Genomic DNA, 23930 nt, shown 5'->3' with positions numbered 1-23930 from the left:
ATAATCTGGTTGTCATGAGCAGACCTTTGGACACAAGTGAATGTTCAGTTAAGTACAGGATGAGCTATGCCACATATTTCAGTGTTTGAAATGGTAGAGAGCAGTAACATTCCCAGCCTGCCTAAGATAAGCTGTCTTTCTAGCAAGGATGCTAGAAATAAAATGCTGGAGAGCAGCCTGTGGGATTCAGGCCAGCAAGACAAGTTCTGACCTGAACTTGAAAAAGAGACATTTATTTAGGGCACTGTGCTTGTAAGAGCTACACAATAGCTTCAAAACTTAGTTTAAAAAAACAAAGTGAATCAACATAGACTGCTGGAAAGAAATGTTGATTAAGGACATTGTTTACAGGAGCACAAAAAGATGAATAGCTACTAATAAATGTTGGGACTTCGCTCAAAGGCATCTGGGGAATTTATGAAGATGAGAAGGACTGGCTTAAGATAGAATAATGTGGTTTAATATAACAAAGACTGGTAAACCAAATGATCAACCTTTCCCATAATATCCCGAGGATCTGTTGTTCTAAGCAACACCATTTAATGACACTACCATTAACAATTTGGAGAAACTGAAGAATGGGGCTGTTTGGACATAAGGACAAATGAAGAGTTGTTACTGTGTAAGTGCCTCTAATAGCAAGAAGCATCCTAATCTTTGAAGGAGTCATTGAGTTTTAGCATAGTCTGATTGAAACAACATGATAACGTTTTCTTAAAAAAAGAATTTGTTTAAGGTTTCTGCCCAAAGCTCTTGAGAGAAACTAAGTTGACACAAGATTAACAGATACATTCTTTGATATATTATTAAACTGTTAATTATTAGTTATTAATACTAGATTAATAAAAGATATTAAATGAAGGACAAGAAACATGTTCAATTTTGTTACAGTACAGGGAGGTCATTGGTAGTGTACCACAGGGACCTGTGTTGTTCAGCATATTCTTAAATGATCTGGAAAAAAGAGTGATTATCGAGGCAACCAAGTTTGCTGATGATGCTGAATTATTCATGGTAATAAAAACAAAAGCTGACCGTGAAGAATTGTGGAAAGCTCTCATGATACTGTGTGACTGAATGATAAAATGGCAAGTTACATTCTGTGCTGAAAAATGGAAGTAATATGTGTGAGAGAAAACAAGCCAAAATATAAGTGCAAAATTCTGGAATCTAAATAAATGGCTTTCACACAGCAGAGTGCTTCAGTTGTGGGGGGTTCTGTGAAAACACCAGCTCATGGCTCAGTAGGATTCAAACATGCAAATGAGATTGGTGTTATAAGAAAGAAAAATAATATAAAACCAGAAAGCATTTATTATGCACCTATATAAAGCCATTGAGTGTGTAACTTGAATAATGAAAACCATTATGGTCTTCGAGAATAGGATTATGAAAGGTATTAAAAAAAACAAAACAAATCATTGAAAAGAGGGAATGACTTCTAATACAGGAAACATGAAACTTACTAGAACTCCTGAAAGATAACTGAAGACAGTGTGATGGAGGTTTATGCATTCAAGAACAGCAAGAATAGGTACACAGAAAAAATGATCCATGTATTTTTTTTTTAAAAAGGAGAACTAATGGACATCAAAGGAAATTATCAGGCAGCGGGCTTGACACAACCAAAAGAAAGTATTTTTCAGACAATAATTTTCTAGATCACAAGACTTGTTGCCCTAGAGTGCTGGGGATGTCAAAAAGTGCTCAGGCAAACTCTTGGACAGGCTGTTCTCTGAGAGTGTGGATGCTGTTTTATCCCCAGCAACTCCAGAGACTCCGTGTGGGACAATGTACAGCAGAAAATATCTTCGTGTGCTTTCTAATTCCTACAATCTTCCATGAAGCAACATCATTAACTACTCACACTGCTACTGAACTATACAGATGGTTATTTATTAGCTGTTCTCGAAATAAAACGGAAACAACTGATCAAAGTGAAACATCTAAGTGTATCAATGATCAAAGGAAATTATTTAGGAAAACAAGATATTGCTGCAGCAGTAAGGGTGTGGAACTTTTGAATAGCTGATAATATCTGCACTTTAATTTTAGAATAAAATGGATAGAGTATATAAGCCCATGTACTTTGTAATGTAACAACTGAATGTGGAGGGCTTTGCTCGAGGTATTTTACTTAATGCTTGTCTCTTACTGGACATTTCAGCTGCCTTCTGACACGTCCAATGCAGGACTTCAGCATAAAGTTGACAGCTCCTAAGGACAAGAGGGTGTTTTTTGGGAACAATTTTTTTTCTGACTTTCTGAAACATAAGAAAGACAAAGCAAAAACACACTCTAGCAACAGAGAAAACAGACGACCAGATAAACAGATGATGCTATCACAGTGTTCCAAATGCGGCAGACATTTCACGAGGCACTCAGAAGTGTACTAAAAATGATCTAATAGTAAAAAAAGGCAAAGCTACATGAACAGCAAAGTGGAATACCACACTGCATGAACAACTGATCAAGAGGGTGCCATGGCATTTTATTAGAAACGCACTGAATATTTGTATCTTTTTTATCCCTTTTAAAATTAAATGCTCTAGGTAAAATCCTGATTGATTATCACTTTTATTGATGCTTTGTGGGGGACCAGAGTTTTGCTGTATAAAGTCACATCCGTTATTTCAACCAGATTTGCGGACTCAGTTCCAGTGTCTTTTCTGCTATACTCAACAGATACTCCTCAACCTCCTTTCCATGGAAGAGCTTCTAACTCAGATGATAAAATGAATGAGTATTAGCTTACTTAGGTTTTTGTAGGTGTCATGAAAGAAGGAGAAAAAAGAAATATTACAGAAGAGAAAACCAGGTTTGAAGATAGCATTACTATAAAGGCAAAGAAGATAACCAAATTAGGCAGTTGGAGAAATGAGATGGAAATTAGATCTTCCACTAATTGCTAAGAAGTGGAAGGATTAGTACTTCTACCAATACAAAAATGGATAAGATGTATTTAGATTTATAAGGGGGAAAAAGACAAAAAACTCCCAATAAAATGTGGCATCAAACAGGACTGAAGACCATGGAAAACAAGAGAAACCAATTATAAACTCAACCTCCAAATAATATATAAATATGTAAATATATAAATATGTCCTGGATTTACGGAGATTGTCACATGCACTCCTATGTCTCTGATGTCTTCAGTGTTACTTTCTATCATGATCATAGTACTTTATCACATGTAATCAGGAAAGAATGCTACAACCACAGACTTAAAAAAACCCAACCAAAACATAATGTAGAAGGCAAAACCCTTAAAGATAGCGTATGGCATGATAAGCTTTAGATACAATCTCAGCAAATCAAATATTTAAGAGGGATTTTCTAAGAAAGTGAATAATAAGTAATTTAGTCTAGTGGTCAGTGATGGATGCTGAAGAGAATTTCTGAAAGAGGAAGTAGTTGCAGATATCCAAGTGATAATGGCATTTAGGGGAAGCATTATTAGTAAACTGCTGCAGAGAATCAGAGTGGCTTTTCCAGAACAGAACAACAAAAAGTTGCAGAGTAGAATGAGAATTTGTACACACTCCTAATTGTTAATCCAGTTATGAGTTATTTGTGGTGTCAGTTAGAGGAAGATACTGGAGTATTAAAGCATACTGAAAATTTTCCAGTTATGGACATGTGTATAGTTTTGTAGTTTTTGGTTCCTAAATTCTTTATCAGGCTTCATTGCAATGGTTTTGATGACAGACTCCAAAAAGTGCAATCAAGTAATGGGCTACCTTCTCTAAAGATATTTTTGCTAGATCAAAATATAGAAATCACAGAAGGTGGTTTGAATACTTTGAAACATTCTTCTGGGTTTGGGATCTTACAGGAACATTTGGATCACAATTTCGAATTTTATTTCATAGGTATAAAATCTTTAGTTTGATTTTTTGTTTGAATGCAATCCAGGGTCTTGTCGTGCACAGCTTTTCTAGAAAACCTAGAAATTATCAAACATTTGAAGATTTGTAATGAAATACTGAGATCTGGCAAAAGATGAGGAGAAAATGTGTATTTTGTAATAGCCACGTATTTGAACCCTGACATGACAGAGAACCACGGAGACACTTATTTCTGTGAAGAAACAGCCCAATTGACTGCAGTAGTTCTTTTGGACGTTCCTCTTTATTATGTTTATGTAGTGTTAGTGATCAGTTATATAGTCAACAGGTTGTTTTCTGGGAAGTGACAGCGCGGCCGAGGGCAGGAGCGATGGGGACAGGGCTCCCTGTGGGGGTCCCTCTGAACGCTTTCCCTGAGGAGGAGGGCCGGGACCAAGCCCGAAACTCTCTCCCTTCAACAAGTGGGGTCCGGCGGCTCAGCCCGGGCGGGCGGCAGGGAATGCCGATAGGCTGAGGAGCCCCGGCCGCACCCCGCGCACTCCGGACGCGGCGCTGGGGCAGGAGCGGTGGCGGGGCGGGCCCGGGGCCGGGGCCGGGCGGGGAAGGCTCCGCTGCCGCTCCCGCCTCCCGCCGCAGGCGGGGCAGCTCGCACCGCCTCAAGGGCCGGCTCGGGCCGGGCAGCTGAAGGAAAGAGCTTCACCGGCGCGCACGGCGCATGCGCGTTCTGCCGGCGCGTGCGCGGTAGCGGAGGGGGACGCGGAGCGGAGCCCGGCACTCGGCAACGCTCGGCGGTTTCCGTGCAGGCCAGGCCGCCATTTTCTCTCAGCTCCCCGTGCGCGGCTCCTGTCCCGCTGCCCGCGCTCTGTCCTGCTCGGCGATGGACGGGTGAGTGGGCACCGGGGCGCTGGGAGCGAGCGCACTGCCGCGCTTTGTGCTGCCGGCCGCTGGCGGCACCTGTCCCGGTGCCGGGCGCTCGCTGGCTGTCGGCGGGCGTCTCCGAGGGTGTGGGGAGCGAGGAGCTTCCCGCCGCGGGACAGCTGAAGCCTGAGGCCCCACGCAGGCTGGGAGCGGAGCCGGACGGGGCTCAGCCTCTCCGTAACGCAGGCCCCTCTGTAGGGTCCCCCGTTCAAATCGCCGAGGGCCTTGGGCTGCCCCCTAATTAACTGTAGTGCCCGAGACGCCGCGTCCCGATGTAAAGAAGGGGCGCGATCTGCCCTCATCCTCGCCCTCCAGAGCCTCTCGCTCCCTCCTTCCCCCCGCCTTTGGCATCTCTCCTCTGGCCAGGGGGCGAGGAGGGGCGCGTTGCAGGGCTCGGGTTTGTTTTGGAGCTGGCTGGAGGGGAGGAGCGATGCCAGCAGGAGCCAGATGTCGAGCTCTTTTGTTTTCAGAAACTGCCTAATAAGCCCTTCGGCTTCTCCCCCTCCCCAGGTGGAGAGATGCCTTTGTATATACAGTGGAGTGGCTGTAAAAACCAAAGAAGGGAAGGTTGGAAGCAGTCGGCAGTATGGGACAGTAGGGGCTGGGATGGGCAGGCACTACACGCCAGGCCTGCTTTTTGTTGCACCTGGAAAGCGGGCTGCTGGCTGTAGCCTTCAGTGTAAATACAACAGCTTTCAGCTTCTAAATCTCCTATTAGGTTGTTTACTCTGCTTCAAACAGAGAAGCCATCTCTTTGGTATGCTTTAAGCATATATAACCTTTCAACTGTGAGAGTTCCCAAGGCTTTTTATGGTTGTGGTTATAATGGTAGGAGTTACAAATCCTGTCTGAGAACTACGAATGAGTACTACATTGTGGAATGCTCTCCCATATTCTTTTTTGTGTGTGTTTGTGGACTGAGGTATCTTTTAGGATTGTGGTGTACACTGTGAGTGGTGATGTCACAACCTCTAAGGAAGAGATGTACCTGACATACCTGTTGCAGTGTTTTTCATAGGTGTACCTCATTAAATTTCATATAGGTTTAGCTGCCAATGTGTTGGGGTTTTTTTCCAAGCTAATTAAAAAAAAAAGAATGCTTTCTGCTGTTCAAAGAGTAGGTCAAACAAAGGTTCAGCTATGTTGCTGAATTAGCTGTTTAGTTAATTGTGTGTGAGAAGTTTTGTACTTACTTTTAATTTATTCTATTTCTACCCTGTAATCCCATGTCCAGAAACCCAAGTTTCCTAAATAAATTTTCCTGGCAGTGCTGCATTGGAGTAACATTTACTTGAAACTTTGTACTCTGTGAAAGGCCTACAAGCTGTGGGAGCTCAGTGGCTTTTCAAAGTTTCTTTTGTATTTCAGTCCTATATGTTCTTGAACATAGTTTCTTGCTCGGGGAGCTTGTTGCCTGTTTGTTTCCTCATAATTTTGTCATTACAAGACATTGAAAAGTTTGGTTTATGGGGATAAATTGGTTTACTTATGTTCTTGTTTTTTTTCTGTTTTTGCAGCATTGTCACTGATGTTGCCGTTGGTGTGAAGGTAGGATGTGCACTTAACAAATAAGGGGGTAGAGTGCTGATGCAAAATGAACTACTTTGAGCATCAATAATTGCATGTTGGAAGATTTTAACTGGTCATTGTGAGCTGATATCTAGTCAGTCGTGTATGCTTTATTAAACAAAAATCTCTAGAGGTAAATTGGAGCCTCTACACAAAAGACTTTTCTAGGCACTGAGCTGTGAACAGTGGTTCTGGATTAATGTAGTGATTTCAGCTTCTTGCTTTGAAACTTGATTTCTCATACTTTTTTTCAAAGCACCACTCCCACATTGTTGCATGGGGCCTGTAAAAGTCATACTTTCTCTGTCCCTCCCCATTATTTTTTTCAAAAAAGTTCCCACTGAAGTTAAAAAAGAAATGACTATCTATAAGAGGACAGAAAAATGGGAGCTAGAATTTGTTATGTAGACACAGAAGTGGGTGTTTGCTTTGCTGTAACTTTTATTTCTCAAGTTAAGTTGCAAATTTAGTGTACTTTCATAACAAGGAAAGGTCTTCTAAATAGCGGTTAATTTACTATTTATTTCACTTTTTATTCAAATTATCACAGGAATTAGATCAGTACTCCGTAGTAGTAGATAAATAATGTGTATGCAAAGGGATATGGGACAAAAGAACTTTAATGAATGCATGAGAGCAGTTCTATTTCAGTGGTAGAAGCCGAAGTTTTCTAGTGCATACGGTTAACTCTTCCTGTTTGTTCAGGGACTTTGTAGCTTGTGCTGTGTACCTGCCTTTTCACCTGAAGCTGATCAGTGTTAGCTGCTTGCTCAGCCCAGCTTTGTCTAGAAAGGCCCAGTTGCTCACATTCAGGATTGGTCTTGCTAGATTTGGACTAGTTTTTCTATAATACAGTCAGCCTGTAGATACAGCAGCTGTTCTACCTGTATAATGTTTCTGGGTAAGTTTGCTTCTAGGAAGGGCTGTGAGAAGTCAGTTATGTGGATTCTGGACCCATCCAGCTCCATTTGTTCATGCACTATTGGAGACAAGCTGAAACTCACTCTCTGAATCATGAGTAAAGTGTAGTTATTAAGGGACTTCCGTGGGAGCTAATCACACTAGAACTGACATGATTATTTCTCTGATGCCTGGGAGGACAAAGTGTTAACTAATTAAAAATCAGCAATGTATTTAGTAGTTTGGAGGGATACCTGAGGATGTTCCAAGTCTTTCAGCAGCAAACTGTGCTCCATGTACACGACTTCAGGGCAAAAAATATAAAATCATTAATTACCCTTAGTAATTTTTCTTCTTTCTAGTGAAGAAGTAGTTTCAAGTAGACCATGTATTACTTGGATGTTAAATTTTAGCATTTGTCACTTCAGGAGAAGTAAATGGATTCAGTATCCCTTTTACTCTTTCCTGTGAGCAACTTCAGTCTATGAGAACTTGAGTGTTATGAACTATGTCTAAGTTGGTAGTGCCATTTTGTAACCAAATTTTAAGATACTTGCCAAACAATGAAATAAAGATGCTTCAGATGATCTAACTAACTGGCAAGACAGGTGTATTGGAGGCAGTGATTAAAAACTACAAGGAAAAGTTCAGAAGTATCAAAAAGTTGTGCTTTTTGCTTGTAAAAATGGACTTGCTTTCTGGTTTCTGGAAGAAAACAGTCTGTGCATGGAAATAGTGCAAATAAATAAGGATGATGATTTCCTGAAGAAAGCTGTTAAATATAGGAGGAATAAACTGGATTGTATTCTGGAGCTTCTTTAATTATCTCAAGGTACTGCTAAGAATGGAAAATGGGATTTCTGTCTAATTGAGTGCGCATAGTGATGTAATGCCAGCTTCACTCGTGTTTTGTGGAAGGACATGTGAAACAGTTGTCCTTATGGTGACTATTCATGGCTCCTGATGGACTGATGTTTTCAAGTTGAGGAATGCTTTGCCTGTCAAGTGTATATAAACAACTGGGATCAGTCATCTGGCCTTCCCTTGGAAGTTTTCTTTTCATGGAGTGCTGTGGGAATGTGTAAGAATTAAGTTTTGAATCCAAGGAGTTGCATTAGCAATTTTAATGCTCTTCCAACACTGCTTTTGTTGAGACTGGATAGTCATAGGATGTGGGCAGGGATTTAGCTGTGAGAAGTTGCCTTATCCAGAATAATTTTTGTACTTGATGCTTTCTGATATTTTTCACTTAGAGTGTATGTGCTGATCACTTGCAAAACATGTTTGTGATGTATTCAATTATACTCGGAGAAATGGATGGTGACATGTGACTCTTCTGTTTGGAAAATTTGCTTTATTTTATCATCATCAGTCATGTCAATGCAAATTTAAAAGTTATATTAACTGTTATCTCGCTGGTTGTTCTCTTAAACATCAAAGTGCACATTATATTTTTAAATCCATTCATAAAAGAGTAAGAGAAGTTAATTATTGTAGTCTGGGTATTGTCTTTCCATTAAAGGAGGGCTTTTTAGCTTAGGGGACTGCATGTAGTCAAGGCAAGTATAAAGTAAAAGGAATGCTTCCTTATAATGCTTTATTAACAGTTTTATAATCAGAGTTACCTACAAATGAGGGATAAATTTGAAACTATTACCATTTATTTGTATTGTATACTTAATTTGTTTTAAAACATTTTTGTTCATCTGGTGTTTGGTCTTCATTTGATTTACATCTTGAGTCACCAGAAATTAACACTAGAAACCAGTACAAAACTTAAAACTTAAAATGGAGGTGGAAAAAATGATGAATACAACTTGAGAACTTGGTTTACAAAGAATAAATGTGGGATTTGTGCAATTCAAAATATGCAGTGGGAACACGCTTCCTAGCTCAAATCTGTCAGAGGAGTAACGTGCTTTAATTTCTGAAAGCATTAGAACATGTCACAACCCAGTTGTCTTGTAAATACAAATGAGATAACTCATACTTGATTTGGTCTGTAATGTCTTGTTTTGCTTACCTAGAATTCATGGAGGCAGGGAAATGTCACTGCACACAGTTCACCCCTTACATTACATTTTGCAAAATAATGCAAGAAGGAATGAGGTTTAGCTCTCTGTCTGATGCTGATTTGTGAACTTGCATTGTATATGAGCAGTTTGTGCAAAGTATACTTGAATAAAGGAGAGTTAAGGATTCCAGGAATGGTAATATTTACATAGTTCATCAATTTTAAAAAATTCAGTTCCCTGGAGAAATTTTATACATTTTATAGATTTCTTTGTGCATAATTTCAAAAATTTATCATATTCTATCAAATGTTTGCTTTTTCTTTTTTAAAAAAGTACGTTGGAGTTGCTCTGTTCTTATTACATCAGGTCCTTAGTTACTCTCTGGTTATACAGTTTTGAGTATCAGCATCTAATAACTGTACTTTGAATTGTTCTCTTGTGTTCTCTTTACATTACAGTGCTTTAATCTTGATATCTGATTTGGCACTTGGTATGATAGAGCCTTTTTCAGCCGTTGGATGTATGAAGTATATAATGTATCTTTCCTATGGAGTAATTAAAAGAATCTTTGGAAGGATATGAAAACATAAGGAATATATGTAACACAGGTGTAGGGAATAATTTAGGTGAACTCTGGGTGCATATTGAGGGTTTCAGTGTGTGCCACTTCAGTCTGATGGATGTTTCTGATGGATGTTCCTCCTGGATGGGTAGCTGTGCAGTAAATGGGCTTTGAACAATTGAGTGACTCATTCTGTGTATGTGCATTGCATGTTTCACAGTGGCTGAGGTGTTCTTCTATCTGACAGGAGAGCAGAACCAGGCATTTCTTCCTGGAACATTATTTGGTGCACAGCATTTGGGAAATTTTTGACCTTCTTGATGGTGCTATGGATACTGGCCAAAAACCAGACCTCAGCTGCCAAGCATGGACAGCCCCAGTTGTAGCTAGGAGAGAAAGCTCATTCCTGTGAACGGAGTTTTGCAATGTTTAAAGATGTGGGGATGGCCTTCTTCCCCCCAAGGTCAGGGCTTCGGCCGTGTCAGTGTGCTTACGAGATGAGGGAATTGGTGGTTGTATTGTGTTTGGGATGGGTAGAACATGCTAAGGAACACATCCTAGTACTTTCTAAGTTTTCCAAACAGGAAAGTATCGCCTAGTCCCCCTTTTTCCTGGTTACTGAAACTTAACACAGAGGAATATAGTTGTATGGGGGAAGGACAGTAACTAAGAACTGACAGAGAAAGGAACTGAGGGAGAAAGAGGAGAGAGCACGAAGTAGCAGTCTTAAGTACTCTTAAATCGTTGTCCACTTTGGTTTTTTAACTCATGTTCTGAGGCATAGTCTTGTCTTACAAAACTATATTCTGTACCTTTTTTACTATTAATTACTGAGAATTTTTTCATGGTGGAAACAAGTAGATACTGTAGATGTGCTGTGACTTTTTGTTTCAACTGTACATAATATAATGAAAATAGGATTGAAAGTCCGATTCTAGCAAGTTGTCAGAAGATAAACTCCCACTTCTAAAATTTAGTCTAAACTTATTTCACAAGCCTGTTCCTTTCAGTTTTGTACTCTCTCAAATTTTTTGCCTTCACTGTTCTAATTTTGGCTGCTTAAAAAGAAGGGAGTGGTAGGATAAAAAATCAGTTTATTCATCCAGACAAATGCCATGTGATAGTCTGTTGTATTTAAAATGTCAGTATTAGAGTTTTGGGGTAACCTTATATGTCTAATATAATTGCTGGTGGACTAGACAAAGACACGGTGATGTGAGAAAAATGGGTTGTTTGTGAATTAGAGGTGTTTCAGTCTTGTGTAAGGTGTGATAATATTTTTAGACAACCTTTGTTTTTAATAATACTTAAGTTGTGCTAGCAGCAGTAAACAGCAAAAAAGACATGTGGAGCATTATTGCAGTGAAGTAGGGCTGAAGTCTGACCATGTTCAAAAGTTTAGAAGTGGCATCTGGATTTGTTTTTCCAGCAGTGGTATGGGGAACATGTCCATAGTAACAAAAAATAACTTCTTACAATGAAAGATATCTGTTAACAGTAAAGATATCTGATAACAGTAACTTCTATAAATTGATCCTGTTTGAAATGGCTTTCATATTTATTCTCAGAACAGCTGACTCCAGTTCTTTTTTTCTTTGTACTTTTTTTTGTGATGCTCATTCTGTCACTGTAATATATGTGAAGAAGTAAGAAAAGCTGAAAATGGAAAGAAAGGAAACATGTTGAAACTTAGTTTGTTCTCTGTAGTAGGTATGCTCACTGTATGTAAGGAAGTTTTAGTGTACCTGTTTAATAAATTTTGATATCTTTCACTGATTTGAAATCATGTAGTTTTCATTTGTAGCAGAAGACTTAGTTTTGCATCTTAATTGAGGGGTTATACAAAGAGAAACGGATCACATGCACCACCTCTGAAAACATGCACTAATGCCATATGCAAATACCCTTCCCATTTCCTAGAGCTTCAGGCCATGTTTTCACAAGCAAATCAAGCTGCATTCCATTTTTCTGTCACTGTGATACTGGTGCAACAGTAGCCAATTCACAAACCTTTTTTGGGAACTTAGTACTGAATGAAAAGCAAGTGATGGTGTAAGTGAGTTGGTAAGCGCCCATAGAGTTCACGACTTAACTGATTTCATGCCAGTATAGTTAAATGGTGTATTCTTTAAAATTATTCAAGTAGGTGTACTCCATGCATGTAAGGTTCTGGTGAAGTAACAGCAACCTTATAATTAAACTGTATGCGTTGTAGAATAATTATGAACCTGCATGGAGTTTCTTTTGAATATGCATTCTGTCCTGCATGGGTATTCTGTGATCCTGTACTTATGAGAGGTGTAACAAATTCCTCAGGGTAGTTTGGATTATGTGTTCTGACAGTTGTGTATATAAGCAGAGCATAAGGCAGATCAAGTGTTTTTTCTTGACAAAAGATTATGTGAGGGTATATTTATGCAGTGTTTCATATAAAAATTTATCATGTTAGAAATGAAGCATCTTTTTAAATTCTAATCCATCACATGTAAACTGAACAAAGTTTATAAATGCTGTGTTTGGGGGTTCAAAGTGTGTTTTCTGTTGTTTCGAAAGTCCAGTCCCCAAAGTTACTTCAGCTATTGAAGCAGTGTGTTTACAATGTGTAACTGTTAGAGGATAATGTTTTAATGTCTGGGTTGAAACTGTCATGTGCTTATTCCTCTCCCATACCATCAGGTTTCTGGCTCTTTCTTTTAAATTGCTCCCAGATGTTGTTAGAAATAAAGTGTTTTACAGTGCTGTTGGATTTCCTTAAATCACGAGATCTGTCTCCTGGCTTGTCATACCCCTTGGGAAATTCATGCCTGTAGGCTGAGAATGACTGTGGTGAATGTGCAGTGCAGCTGAAGTTCTCTTACTTGTCTTTCCTTTGGGGGGGAAAGGCAGAGAGAGGGAAATCTGAAGGGCAGAATCATCCTGGTTTTGAGAGGGGTTTCTAATATCAGCAAATACAAACACCACAAATGAGAGTATTTGTAAAAAAAATGTATTTTTCAATATCTTTGAGTGTTGTAATTTTATTTTCTAGTGCGAGTTTAAGAAATTTTTTTTAGGTGATACTGTTGACTTTTTAACAGAAGTTAACTATTTCTAGGAGTCACTTGTTTACTGTTTCTAGGAGTATTGTAGTGCTTCTACACTGTGATGTCTGTAATACAATGTTAGGTTAGGTTTAGCCAAAACTTCTGATCAGAGTCTCTATAGCCCTGAATTATTGGGGAAAAAAGCCAGTGTGTCTCTGATGTAAAGCCAAAAAGTATTCTGGTGCATAAAAGACTAAACCCTTGGATGTAATAAAATCTGGGGAAGGTGTTAAGTATTTAAAGCCTAATCTGGAATATGAGGCAAATAGTTTGCAAAGACTTCTAAATAGTATATTTTTAATTAGCTTGGAAGGTAGTATGACTGTAATGACTTCCTGAAATTATATAGATATGTAATAAAACCTGTGGTAGCACAAAGCTTTGTAATAGTCTTTAATGGAGGGAAAAAATCTGAAATTCTGCAATGTAAATCCAGCTTGTGTTGTGAAGGATTTTGAGTTAGCTATAACTTAAAGCAAGGACCTAGGACATTCATTTGCTGAGCTAGGGGCTTCTTCTTTCTCTTTGTTTATTGATTTTGTAAATTGCAGAAGTGACAGTATAAGAAATAAGTATTCACTTAGGGAAATTAGCTAAAAATATCAAAGTGGTGTCTTTAATTTACAGTATGTAAAATAATTTTTGTATATATAACTGAATTTTCACTTAAATATGCACTAAAAGTCTGATTTGGGTTATTTCTTGTCTTTTTTGAAAGTGGTCCTGCATGTCAGTTTTACATAAATCCATTGATAGACGCCATGCATTAAACATCATGTTTTCCCACCATGCATGGAGATGCTCTCATGGGGTCATGGGGGTGATAAGGTGATAACATGGGCTGAAGTGAAAGGGTGGTATTGACTGTGACAAATTCAGGGTTTGCTCTCTGCAAGATGTTAGCCTGGAAATTTCCTTCTTTATTTTGTATACTCATATTTTGGTAGATACTGGTTTCATAAAGTATAGATAGCTCTGATCTGAGCAGTTAGTTGTTAGTTTTTATGGAAGATTGATGTAGATTTATCTTCTTGACATCGGTAGGAATAGAAATATGCCGTTGAAGACTTGTGCTGTTGAGGCCTAGATGTCAGAAGATGAGGTATTAATAGTATAATAGCAGTTTGTACTTCTTATTTTGTTCTTAATAATCTCCTTGCCTCATGCTAAAATGGATATTGAATTTGTCTCTACTGTGTTGCTGTTACAGTAACTTTCCTTTGCAGTTTATGGTGAAATATAGTCATAGTGTGGTTTTTTATTTTTTTGTTATAGCTTAGATGAGAATGTTTTTGCCATCTCTGTATTTGTGATCTTCAGTACTGTTATACCATCTCAAACTTGCTTTGATTCTTTAGAATACAGCAGTTTGCACAGACAGGGAAAAGAGTTAAGTGAATGTTGCTGTTGGATCTTCCTTCCTTGAGTCTGATTCTGTGTGCTCTTCAAACATCTGAGTTTGGTTTCCTTAGCTCTGAAACATTCAATACAATTACCTAATTTAGTTTAAAGGTTTGTACCATTTGACTAGCAGAACTTTTGTGACTGAGACTAACTAAATATTTGAGATGCTTGGGAAATTGGTTATGATTTTGAAATTCATGTGTGACATAACAGAGTGATGAAAAGCTTTGCTCGTGGAGCATGGTGTTAGTCCTTTTTGGCTTAGCACCCTCTAAAAGAGTATGCACATAAAACCAAAACCAAGCACCCAAACCACAAATTGAATACACCCATATCTCTACTGAATAAATGTAAGTAAAATGAGTATTTATGTCTATGTAATTTGGGAGGGATTATGTTACACAGTAGTGCCAGTCTAAGAGCACACATTGGCTTACTTTAGATCCTTTTATGAAATTGCTTTGCTAGCCAACCAGGATCTTCAGACAACCCTTTTGAAGTAAATCGCAAAAACCAGGCAGGAACTGCTTTTGATTTTGTAATTTACCACTCTGTATCCAAGTCCATTGTGTCTTTTGCTGCAGAGCTGGTTTCAAAGTTGCATACTGAAAAATACAGCAGGATCTAGGCTGCTTGAGAACCAATTAGGAAAAATAAGCATGTAAATCTATATGATCATTACTCTCGTGGTAAGAGAGATCTTTGTCTTTGACCAAAAGCTTGGGAAATATGTACTGGAGTGAGTTAATAGAGGTTTGCTATACATTTGTGATCTCACAGGGGAATTGGAAGAGCATTTCATGTATGAACCTGTACATATGTGAATCAGACTTTTGAACACTAATTTATGCAGATAAGACAAGTCTAGATTTTATGATACAGGCCAGCGCAAGAAATTCACATTTAATTGTTCTTCGGAAGCAAAAATGGTAAAACTTTCAAGTGCAATGTCAAAGTCTTGTGATTGACTATGAAGGTATTCATGAAATGTAAAATGATATGGTTGTAAATGAAGAGAGAACTGTTCATGAAACACAAATACAGGAACTGAATATTTACTCTGTTGAGTAATTTGTGCTCCTTTTGTATTTTTCTGCTGTGGATTAAGAAATTAACAGTTTTTTTGAAAGCCAGATTCACTAGGAACCAGAAGTTTCTATAATCATTCTTGCACTCTTTCATTCAGCTGTTGCTGTTGTAAGTAACTTTCTGAAGCTGGAGGCAATTGAAATCTGCGATATTTCAGATTTGTGAAGTTCCTACAGGTTTTGGGAAGAGCATTCATTTGGTACTGGGGTAGTTTCAGCTGTTTATGTAGTAATTACTGTGCCATTGCAAATTTATGCCTGTCGTATTAAGGGGGAAAAATGCTGGTGAATTATCTTAATCAGCTGGATTATGAACAGATTCAGTGTCTGCTGCTACTTCTGCCTGATCAGCTGGGCTGGCCAGGCTGCAGACAGGGGCTCCCAAGCAAAGCTAGATGGGTATTGCAAGCAGATAGAACTGCACTTACCACTGAGTAACCTAATGCTGCTAGTAAACTTCAACTTTGCAGCATTCTACCCTTGTCAATATTATGTTAGAAAAAGTAGAACATGAAAGGGAAAGAATGTTTATGTTTCAACTTACACCTGCATATTACGTCAGTAGTAGGAAGCAATGTAGTTAGAAAAACAGAGAATTTCTATAACTTCCTATAAGTTGCTTCTCAGTTCTACCTAGCTAAATTTTTCTTAGTTATATCTGATTAGAAATGCATCCTTACATGGAAAAGGACAAGACATAGTCCCCATCATGGTTCTGTCTGATCTTGGTATTAGGAATGATGCAATCTTAAGGAACTCTTGCTCTTTTGATAGGCACAGCTTTGTTGCTTGCTATGTACCCTTACAAGCTTAGAGCATTCAGTAAACTGCATAGAGATTCTTCAGAGCTGATGTTGAAAACCAAGTAAACTTTAATGGCTCTATATGTGTGTACACATATATAAACTTTAACATACTGTTCTCTGTGTGGACACAAATAGAGTGCAGTATGAGAAAAAGGTAAGGGTTTGATTTTTGTAAGTCTTTCAGCTGTGCTGTCTATGAAGGTAATAGTCTCAGATGTATTTATTATGAAGTATTGAAGTGCCCTGTAAAACATATTCATGAACTATTCTTGATTCTCTTGTAATGTCCACAACAGAATTAAACCCATGTATTTTAATAAGGATGGTTAGAAACTTTTTTTTTTCTCATTGCCATTTTAGCAGTGACCTGGATTAGTCTTAAGGGTGCTGCGGAAATACTTCTGAAGTGGGAAAGAACCTGTAAGAAATTCAAGATAATATTCAAAGGATGGTTTAAATATTTTGTTTATTGAAAGATCACATAAAGATTTTGTAGACTCTTTGAGGGATGAAGTCTTGAGAGTGAAGAGGGTTGGGGCATAAAAGAAAAAAAGAAGTAACAAGGTTGTGAAAAGAAGCGCCTCTTCAGCTGTGTCAAGTGCCCATCTTACCATTTGTGGAAAGGGTTGTCGTGTATGATTTTAATATAAACCCTCCTGATTTTTGCAGCTCACTTTTAAGTCATTCATTAATTGATATTTGTCATGTTTTAAGAACTACAATGAAGATGTAATTCCCTGCCCTAAGTTGTGTTTTGCAGAAAAAAAATGAAGGTCCCCAAAATGAAAACTGATTTCATTTCCTGTGATCATTAAATATTTGTTTTTAAATAGGGGTGTTAAAATTGGGCTAAACTCCATATTTCTCTTTGCATAGATTTCCCTTGTAGTTTCAGCTAGATATAATAGTTTAATATATATGTGTATTAAAATATTAAAACTTAAATTAATTTAAATGTTATTGAAGTAGAGTAAATTTATTTAATTATATTTTAATTTGGAATGCTGGGCAAAATTATTGTTCAGCAGTTCTCATCGTGTCCAGAGATGGCTTTATTTCAGTGGTGGGTTAAACAACTGTGCTTAAGCTGCTCTCATTTCAGATTGCCATGTAAATATTCCGCTTTACTTAGATTTCAAATTGTTGCACTTATCTGAAAAGAGGAAGTATCATCTTTAAAAATCACAAAATAGAGGAAAAAAAATCTCTTACTGTCTCTTTCTTTTTAGAGAGGATCTGACGAACTTCTTTCAGGCAGTGTACTCAGTAGCCCGAACTCTAACATGAGCAGCATGGTAGTTACTGGTAAGTGATGCCCTTTCAAAGGAGAAATCTATAATTTATACTTGGACTCATTTCCTGTTTACAAGGGGAGAACACCAAAACAAGAATCCGTTGTGCTATAGAGGGATAAACTGTTGGCTTGTATTAGAATATAGTGACTTTGTATTTCCTACAAACCTTGGGTGTCTGAGAGGAATGATCCCACAATCAACAGGCAACTTTGAGATGTCTGCACATGAAAATGTTGGTGGGTGATGGGAGGAAAAATCACAGTTGTCTTGTACAACTACCCTTAAAGAAAGGAATCTCAGCTGCAAAGGTAAACAGCCCAGTAAAATCTCAGGCAAAGATAAACAGCCCAGTTCCTGTGTGACATCAGCTTCTTTACTCATGGTCACCCACAAGTCTGGGTGTTCCAGGGAAGACCACTGTGCCAGTTTGATAATGCAGTGTGGATTCAGGAAGAGAGAGTTCTGGGTCACTGCTCAAGCAGGAAGCTTCACTTTGCTCCTTCAGTTTGAGATCGCAGTGGTAGAATATCAGAGCAAAGTGACTGTGGCTGTTCTTGAATCAGTTTTCTGGTGATGCTAGATAGAAAGGTTTTTTCATTAATTGGCACACACTAAAATGCCTTCTCTTGCACTTGATGCTTCTGTATGTTGAATGTACATTGAGTTCCCTTGGAAAGCTCATTTCAGAGGTCTTGCTTTTTCTCTTTTTTCTTTTTCTACCATACTATTAATTTTTTTGTGGGTTTTTTCTCTTTTTTTTTCCCTCTTGCCTTAGAGATGTGGAGGAGTTAATTCATGACATCAGAGGGTTGCTGCACTTTCCAGTCACTTGCCTGGTTCACTGTTCTACTGTGCCTGATTTTCTGTATTCATGGGGTCAGCAGTATAATCACTGATATTAATAGCAGACTATTTCCATTTTAATTTGTTAGTAAGAGGTTGGGATTCAGGGTGCAATTTCATGTTACCATTAGGGTGCTTTGGTGACAGCTCTTGCCAGAATGGGTGGCTCTGTGCTTTCTCATCCTACATCTTTAGCACAAGCAGAAAAACCTCCAAATCCACATTTCTGCTGCACTCTTTTGTTGGAGTGCTCATACACTTGCAGAGTAAGTTAATGCAGCATTAAACTATTCTAACAAAAGAAAGTAGTTTTCCCTTGGAGCAGCTTACCAATCAGTCATGTGATTGCACAGTTGTAGACAAAGGGTGGTGTTGAGTGGAGGAGTGTGGCAGCAGAACAAAACCACTTCCACTGGCAGTTCTGTAACCAAAGGTGACGAGGTTATTACTTTGGAGTAAGGCAGAAATGCAGTGCAGTGTAGTGCATTCACAGCTATTTTGGAACCCCAGAACATATGTCTCTCTTTTCTGTTTTTCTTACTTCCTTCTGGTTCTGAAAGAGGTCCCTCTTTTGTTCATTTTCTTGATGTCCTCTTCAGTCCTGGATATTTAGTGCTCCATCAGTTTGCTTTACTTAAACAAGAAACAGCTATGGAAAGAGGTGTGTGCTAAGGGTTTGGGGTATCAGCAGAGGACATTAAGACGGGACAAAGTCCTAAACATTACCAAATTCTATATATATATATTTTTAGATAAACTTTTAGTTCTAGGAAAATAAACGCAAATTAATTTATCAAAGGAAAAAGGAGGTAAAAGAAAAAAATTGAAATAAGAATTATAATTTTGAGGTTTCAGAACAAGAAACACGAAAGCTTGTGTAAGCAGCCTCTACATACAAATTCTTCTTTAAAAATTCTGAGAATGGAAACGCATGTTTTGATCCCATTAGGTTGATGTATGGGATAGAAGTTTGATGTATTTAACAGATACATTGCTTCCATTTTGTTTTTATTTCCCAGCTGATTAAGGGTTTGGGTTTTATTCTTGGGAGTTTGTTTGTTGTGTGTGGGAGTATTCTTGGTGTGGGTGGGGTTTCTCTGTTTGGGGTTTTTCGCATCCGTAACCATAACTCAAGAAACAGTCTCATTAGCAGCAGTGGTTAGAGTAGTGGTCTGGTTCCTGTAGTATCAGACGCCTGTCATTAAAAGTTTCATATAAATTCAGTAATATGTAAAGAAGATTGGTGGAAAAATAATTCCAAACAAACAAAAACCCACAATGTGAATGCAGTGCTGTAATTCAAGTCATTCTCTACAGCAGTCTGTAAAAAGGAGATTAGTTTGTTTGGGTGTTCTATTTTTTAAACATTTTCTTGGTATTGTATTCAAATTTCATTCTGCTTGTCTTTTTGAAGTAGCACAAAAAACCCCTGTAGAGAAGGATAAATCCTCTGTTCAGCTTCTGAATATATCCTCCCATAGCTCTCTTTTTTACTGTGAGCCAGGAAGTACTTTTTCCAGACTTGCACAGTTTACAGGTTCAGATTGTAAACTCAGAAGTAGTTAGATGTGAAATTGAAGCCTGTGTTAATTTTTTGTAGCTGTCTCCTGAAGACAAATGAATTCAAGTATTTGTTCTATCTGAATTGATGTCCTCCTTTTGCTTCAGTTCTGCTATTACTTTTTCTCTTCAGAAGAATTTAAAACTTTAGTCAATTAAACAATTTTTTTTTTTTTCTGTAGCCAAGGTGATGAATCTTTCCCAAATTTTCTAGGGCTTCAGGAACCCTGTGATCATTTATTAAGTCCCTTGTAAATGAGACATGTTGTAGATATCTGCCTAGTAAAACTAATACTTGTTCTTGCCCTTTCATTCTTAGGGTTGGGAAGTGTCATGGTATTATTATGAGACTTGGCCGTTGTTTCCCAGAGAGTATAGAAACCTATTCTGGTTTTGACTGTGATATTTCCAATATCTGATTCTGTGATATTTTTCTAAGTAGGTAGCTAGGAGAATGGAAGAAAGAGATGGTTTGTCTTTGTAATCCTCTGAGCCTTTTATTGGTGAAAGTGTACAAATCAAAAAAGCAGTTATCAATAGCAGTGCCTTAGCAGGCCTAAACTTTGAACAAAATCTTGTCAATCACAGCCTCATTTCTTTCTCAGCTATAGAAATATTAACCTACACCAAAATGCCTAAGTTGTCAAAAAAACCTACCTTTTCTTGGAAGGAATGGGTTTTGGTGGAACTGGGGGCGGTGTCATTATGGGTGAGACTGGAGATGATTTTTTTAAAATGAACATCCTACCTTTTTATCATAGGAAGAGTTCCTTTAGTGAGTTGGGTTTGTTTTGTTTTTTGGGTTTTTTTTGACGGTTTTGGGGGGTTTTTTGTTGTTTTTGTTTTGTTTTTTTTTTTTTAATTCAGCTGCCATTCAGTGAGAATACTGTAGTACTTTAATGCTTTTATGAATACTCTTGCTCTAATCTTCTCTCCTAGTGAAAGGCATGGAAGAGGAATAGTTTCTCTATATTCTCTATATCTCGCCCTATAGGGAGTCTTGCAGATGAATCCTTTCTATTTTTTTGTGAAAGAAACTTGTGAAATTGGTGAACAAATGTTTGATTTGCATTCTTACTGATAATTTGAACCACTGGTAATTCTCTAAAAAAGGCCAGCGTGTTGGACATGGCTCAAAATGCAAGGCCTCATCCTTGGGCCTTTTCTAAACAGTTTTGTCACCTGTATCCATCTTCCAGACTGTGTAGGTGACAGCATGTTACATTAGCAGTCACTACAGGTGAAGTTACTGTTTTAAGCACTTTCTATGTCTTTTGTAAAAGAGCAGTCTTAAGACTGTAAAGGAGCAGAATTCTACACTTGGATTAAGATAACTTTTACCTCTTAATTCTGAACCCTGTTTTGGACAAATTTGATTACTGTCATTGTTGAGGAATTTCATTTCAGTTAAGTGTTTATATTTAAATATACAAGATTTATTCTTGTTCCTGAACCAGGTTAGACAGGATGGCAGAATATTATTTTGTAAACATTAAGGGAAGGATTCCATCCACTAGATTAGAATTTGTTGCAAGAGAGAACAGCTTGTAAAGTACAAGATCAGCAAATATGTAAGCTTGAGAAGTTCTTTTTTTATGTTACATGTGTAAGTTTCTGATGTTTTTAACACTAGCTGACATGAGTATATTAAATTTGTGTTCTCAGAACTACAGGCCTTTTACTATGCTTAAACTACTGCTAGTTTTCTTTAGCTTTTTTTGAAAATATTGTCAAAGTCTATTCTTATTTTCTTCCATTACCTTGCTTGACTCTGATTTCTTTAGAGAGCATAATCTTCTCATAAAGATCCGTGAGTTAATTTTTTTTGTGTTGGTGCACAATGACTAGAAAGGCTCTTTAAGTAAGCTAAAATATGATTTGGTAACAGGATTCTGAGAAACCAGAGCTGAAACCAGGATCTTCAAATATATATTGCTGTTTCTGACATTGCTAATGGTTTTGAAGACATTAGTAAGGCAGATTGCAAATGATTGTACATAAATAATTTTTTACCTTTCAGTGCTGTATGTTAGTAAGTACATAGTTGTTTATTCTGCAGATTTTAAATGCAAGAAAAAAATCCCTTATCTTTAAAAACTGGAAAAGTTGTTTCCTCTGTAAAGGAGTAACCTCCTCTGTTAAGGGGTTACTTTTTCACTGAACTTCCTGTGAGGCTTTGGCTGTTCAGGAGGATTGCTTAATGGAAGTTGTAGGAAGAGTTATCTGTGTGGAGATGCTCATGCCATGAACTCATTGCTGAAATCCACATACAAAAAAGGTAAAATTTATAAGAGATGTAGATAAAAAGTGAAAGATGTTGATGGAAGTTTTATGAAAATTGGCTTGTCAAAGACAAGAAGAATTGGCAGGTTTTCTTGTTGCAGCTGCCATCAATTTCATTGTTCACATTTGTGTGTTTAAAGTAGATCAGTAGAAACATTCCAAAATCATTTTGCAGCTGAGCTCACCAAACTCCTGGAGCTTTGAATGATACTGTTGATCTTGTTTTTACTTAATTAGCAGGGAATGTTAGGAGTGACTTCGGTAGGTAGTTCATTGTATTAACAGAATAATTAGCACTGAGCAAACTAATAATATTTCAAGTGCTGTATTTAACTTAGCCAGTAAACATAGATGTGTCATAGATGTGCCATTTTTGCTAGCACATTAAGTAAAATTAGTAATTAGTTAAAACTAATGATGCCTAAACTTAGGTGATTTACTTCTGAAGTTTTCAAATTGATTACAATTAATAATAATTTGGAAGATTTTAAGAAGTACATTACATGTGATTGGAAGGTATTGTAATTTAATAATTCTGTATACTTTACATATTTCTACAGATATGCAGATTTAGAAACTTACAAAAGTAAAAAATCTCCAGATGGGAGAAATAAAATGTGGCTATTATCATCAATTTGGGTAATTTCTGTCTGCATTGCTATGCTGTGGTAGCTGGTTCTACTTCAGTTGGATTTCCCACTAGCCTGTGGTATTTTTACATATTTTTAAGGACCAAATTAAGTGCATTCATGTTAGACTGCAGCATTGAACAGCCACTATACCATCCTGTAAATGTGTTAGCATAGTTGCTTAGAAAACTCAGTGCATTTTGAAACAGGCACAGCCTGTGTGCAGATGTGCCAATTAAAAGCTATATTCAAGTTTTCTTTGTTTCACTGTGTTTACTTATTTAAGCTCAAATTCCTCTTAAGCAGTAGTCTTTGTAGTGTAAAATAGTTTTAATATTGGTTGGTCAAGATTTTTGTATGCACATGGCTCATGTCTGTGATTAAACAGCAAAAAAAAAAAAAACTATTAACAAAAATGTAATTAACACTGACCAATGTAACCTGACCTTCAAGGTTAACAAATGTGGACTTCAGACAACTTCATATTCTATGTGTTTTTATTGTATTTTGAGTGTAGTATCTCCTTCTTCTTTCAAACATTTTGAATTCCAGATTTTATCTTTAAGTTGAACTTTTAAAGATTTACATGCTGAAGCACAGGTCCTGTATATTTGCTTTTGGGAGCCTGGGAGAGGTCACTGGCTCCCTTCCTACATTCTATCACGTACATCAGGGTAGGGTATGTATAGGAAGACTTTCTTTAAGAAAAGAACTTTCCAGAAATAAAACCACAGTGGTGTCTATAATACAATTTGTGATTGTCTGCAGTTTGTTGCTGGTTGGTTGAGGCAGATGACTGTGTTCAGTAGCCAGTGCAGCATTTTAATGTTTGTCTAATAAACTAGATATCTTCAATTGCATTGCCTTTCTCTTAGTCACTTATTTCCTGTCTGAATATGTGCTTGATGTTCTACAGCTGATAACATTAAATCACATATATTTAGCCAAGGTAAAGCAAGAAGTGCTTTCTACATAGAACAGCACTGAATACTACTGCTATTAAGCTTCTTGTCTTTAGTATGTACAAACTAAAAGTTATTTTTTTTTAATTGGTTGTTGGAATGTAATGGCAGTTGTGAACCAGAGTGATTTCTGCAGGAAGTATGTGTATTTATATATTATTTCAC

General features: G+C 37.5%; 1 protein-coding gene across 22 annotated transcripts in view; it reads left to right on the top strand.

Annotated features, from left to right (window-relative positions):
* Nucleotides 1-23930, top strand: part of PTBP2 (polypyrimidine tract binding protein 2) — a 214187-nt gene that overhangs the window by 164887 nt on the left and 25370 nt on the right. For 15 of the 22 annotated variants that reach the window (XR_011680590.1, XM_071436211.1, XM_071436210.1 and 12 more), the window contains 2 exons: nucleotides 6284-6314; nucleotides 17423-17498. The exons of 1 other annotated variant lie outside the window; for it this stretch is intronic. Coding sequence is in view for 18 of the 21 variants with exons in the window: in XM_071436211.1 (XP_071292312.1) it covers nucleotides 6284-6314; nucleotides 17423-17498 (107 nt within the window). In the remaining 3 variants the exon portion in view is untranslated. Of the gene's footprint in view, nucleotides 1-4566; nucleotides 4734-6283; nucleotides 6315-17422; nucleotides 17499-23930 lie in introns of those variants that run through there. 6 more of the 22 variants (XM_071436216.1, XM_071436215.1, XM_071436212.1 and 3 more) reach the window with 5 other exon arrangements.

Source organism: Agelaius tricolor, unplaced genomic scaffold (genome assembly GCF_023055355.1).
Source record: "Agelaius tricolor isolate 1412-34295 unplaced genomic scaffold, bAgeTri1.0.p SCAF_11, whole genome shotgun sequence".
In the NCBI taxonomy this organism is placed as follows: domain Eukaryota; kingdom Metazoa; phylum Chordata; class Aves; order Passeriformes; family Icteridae; genus Agelaius; species Agelaius tricolor.
The sequence above is the reverse complement of the archived record's forward strand: the minus strand, read 5'-3'. Positions and strand labels throughout refer to the sequence as shown.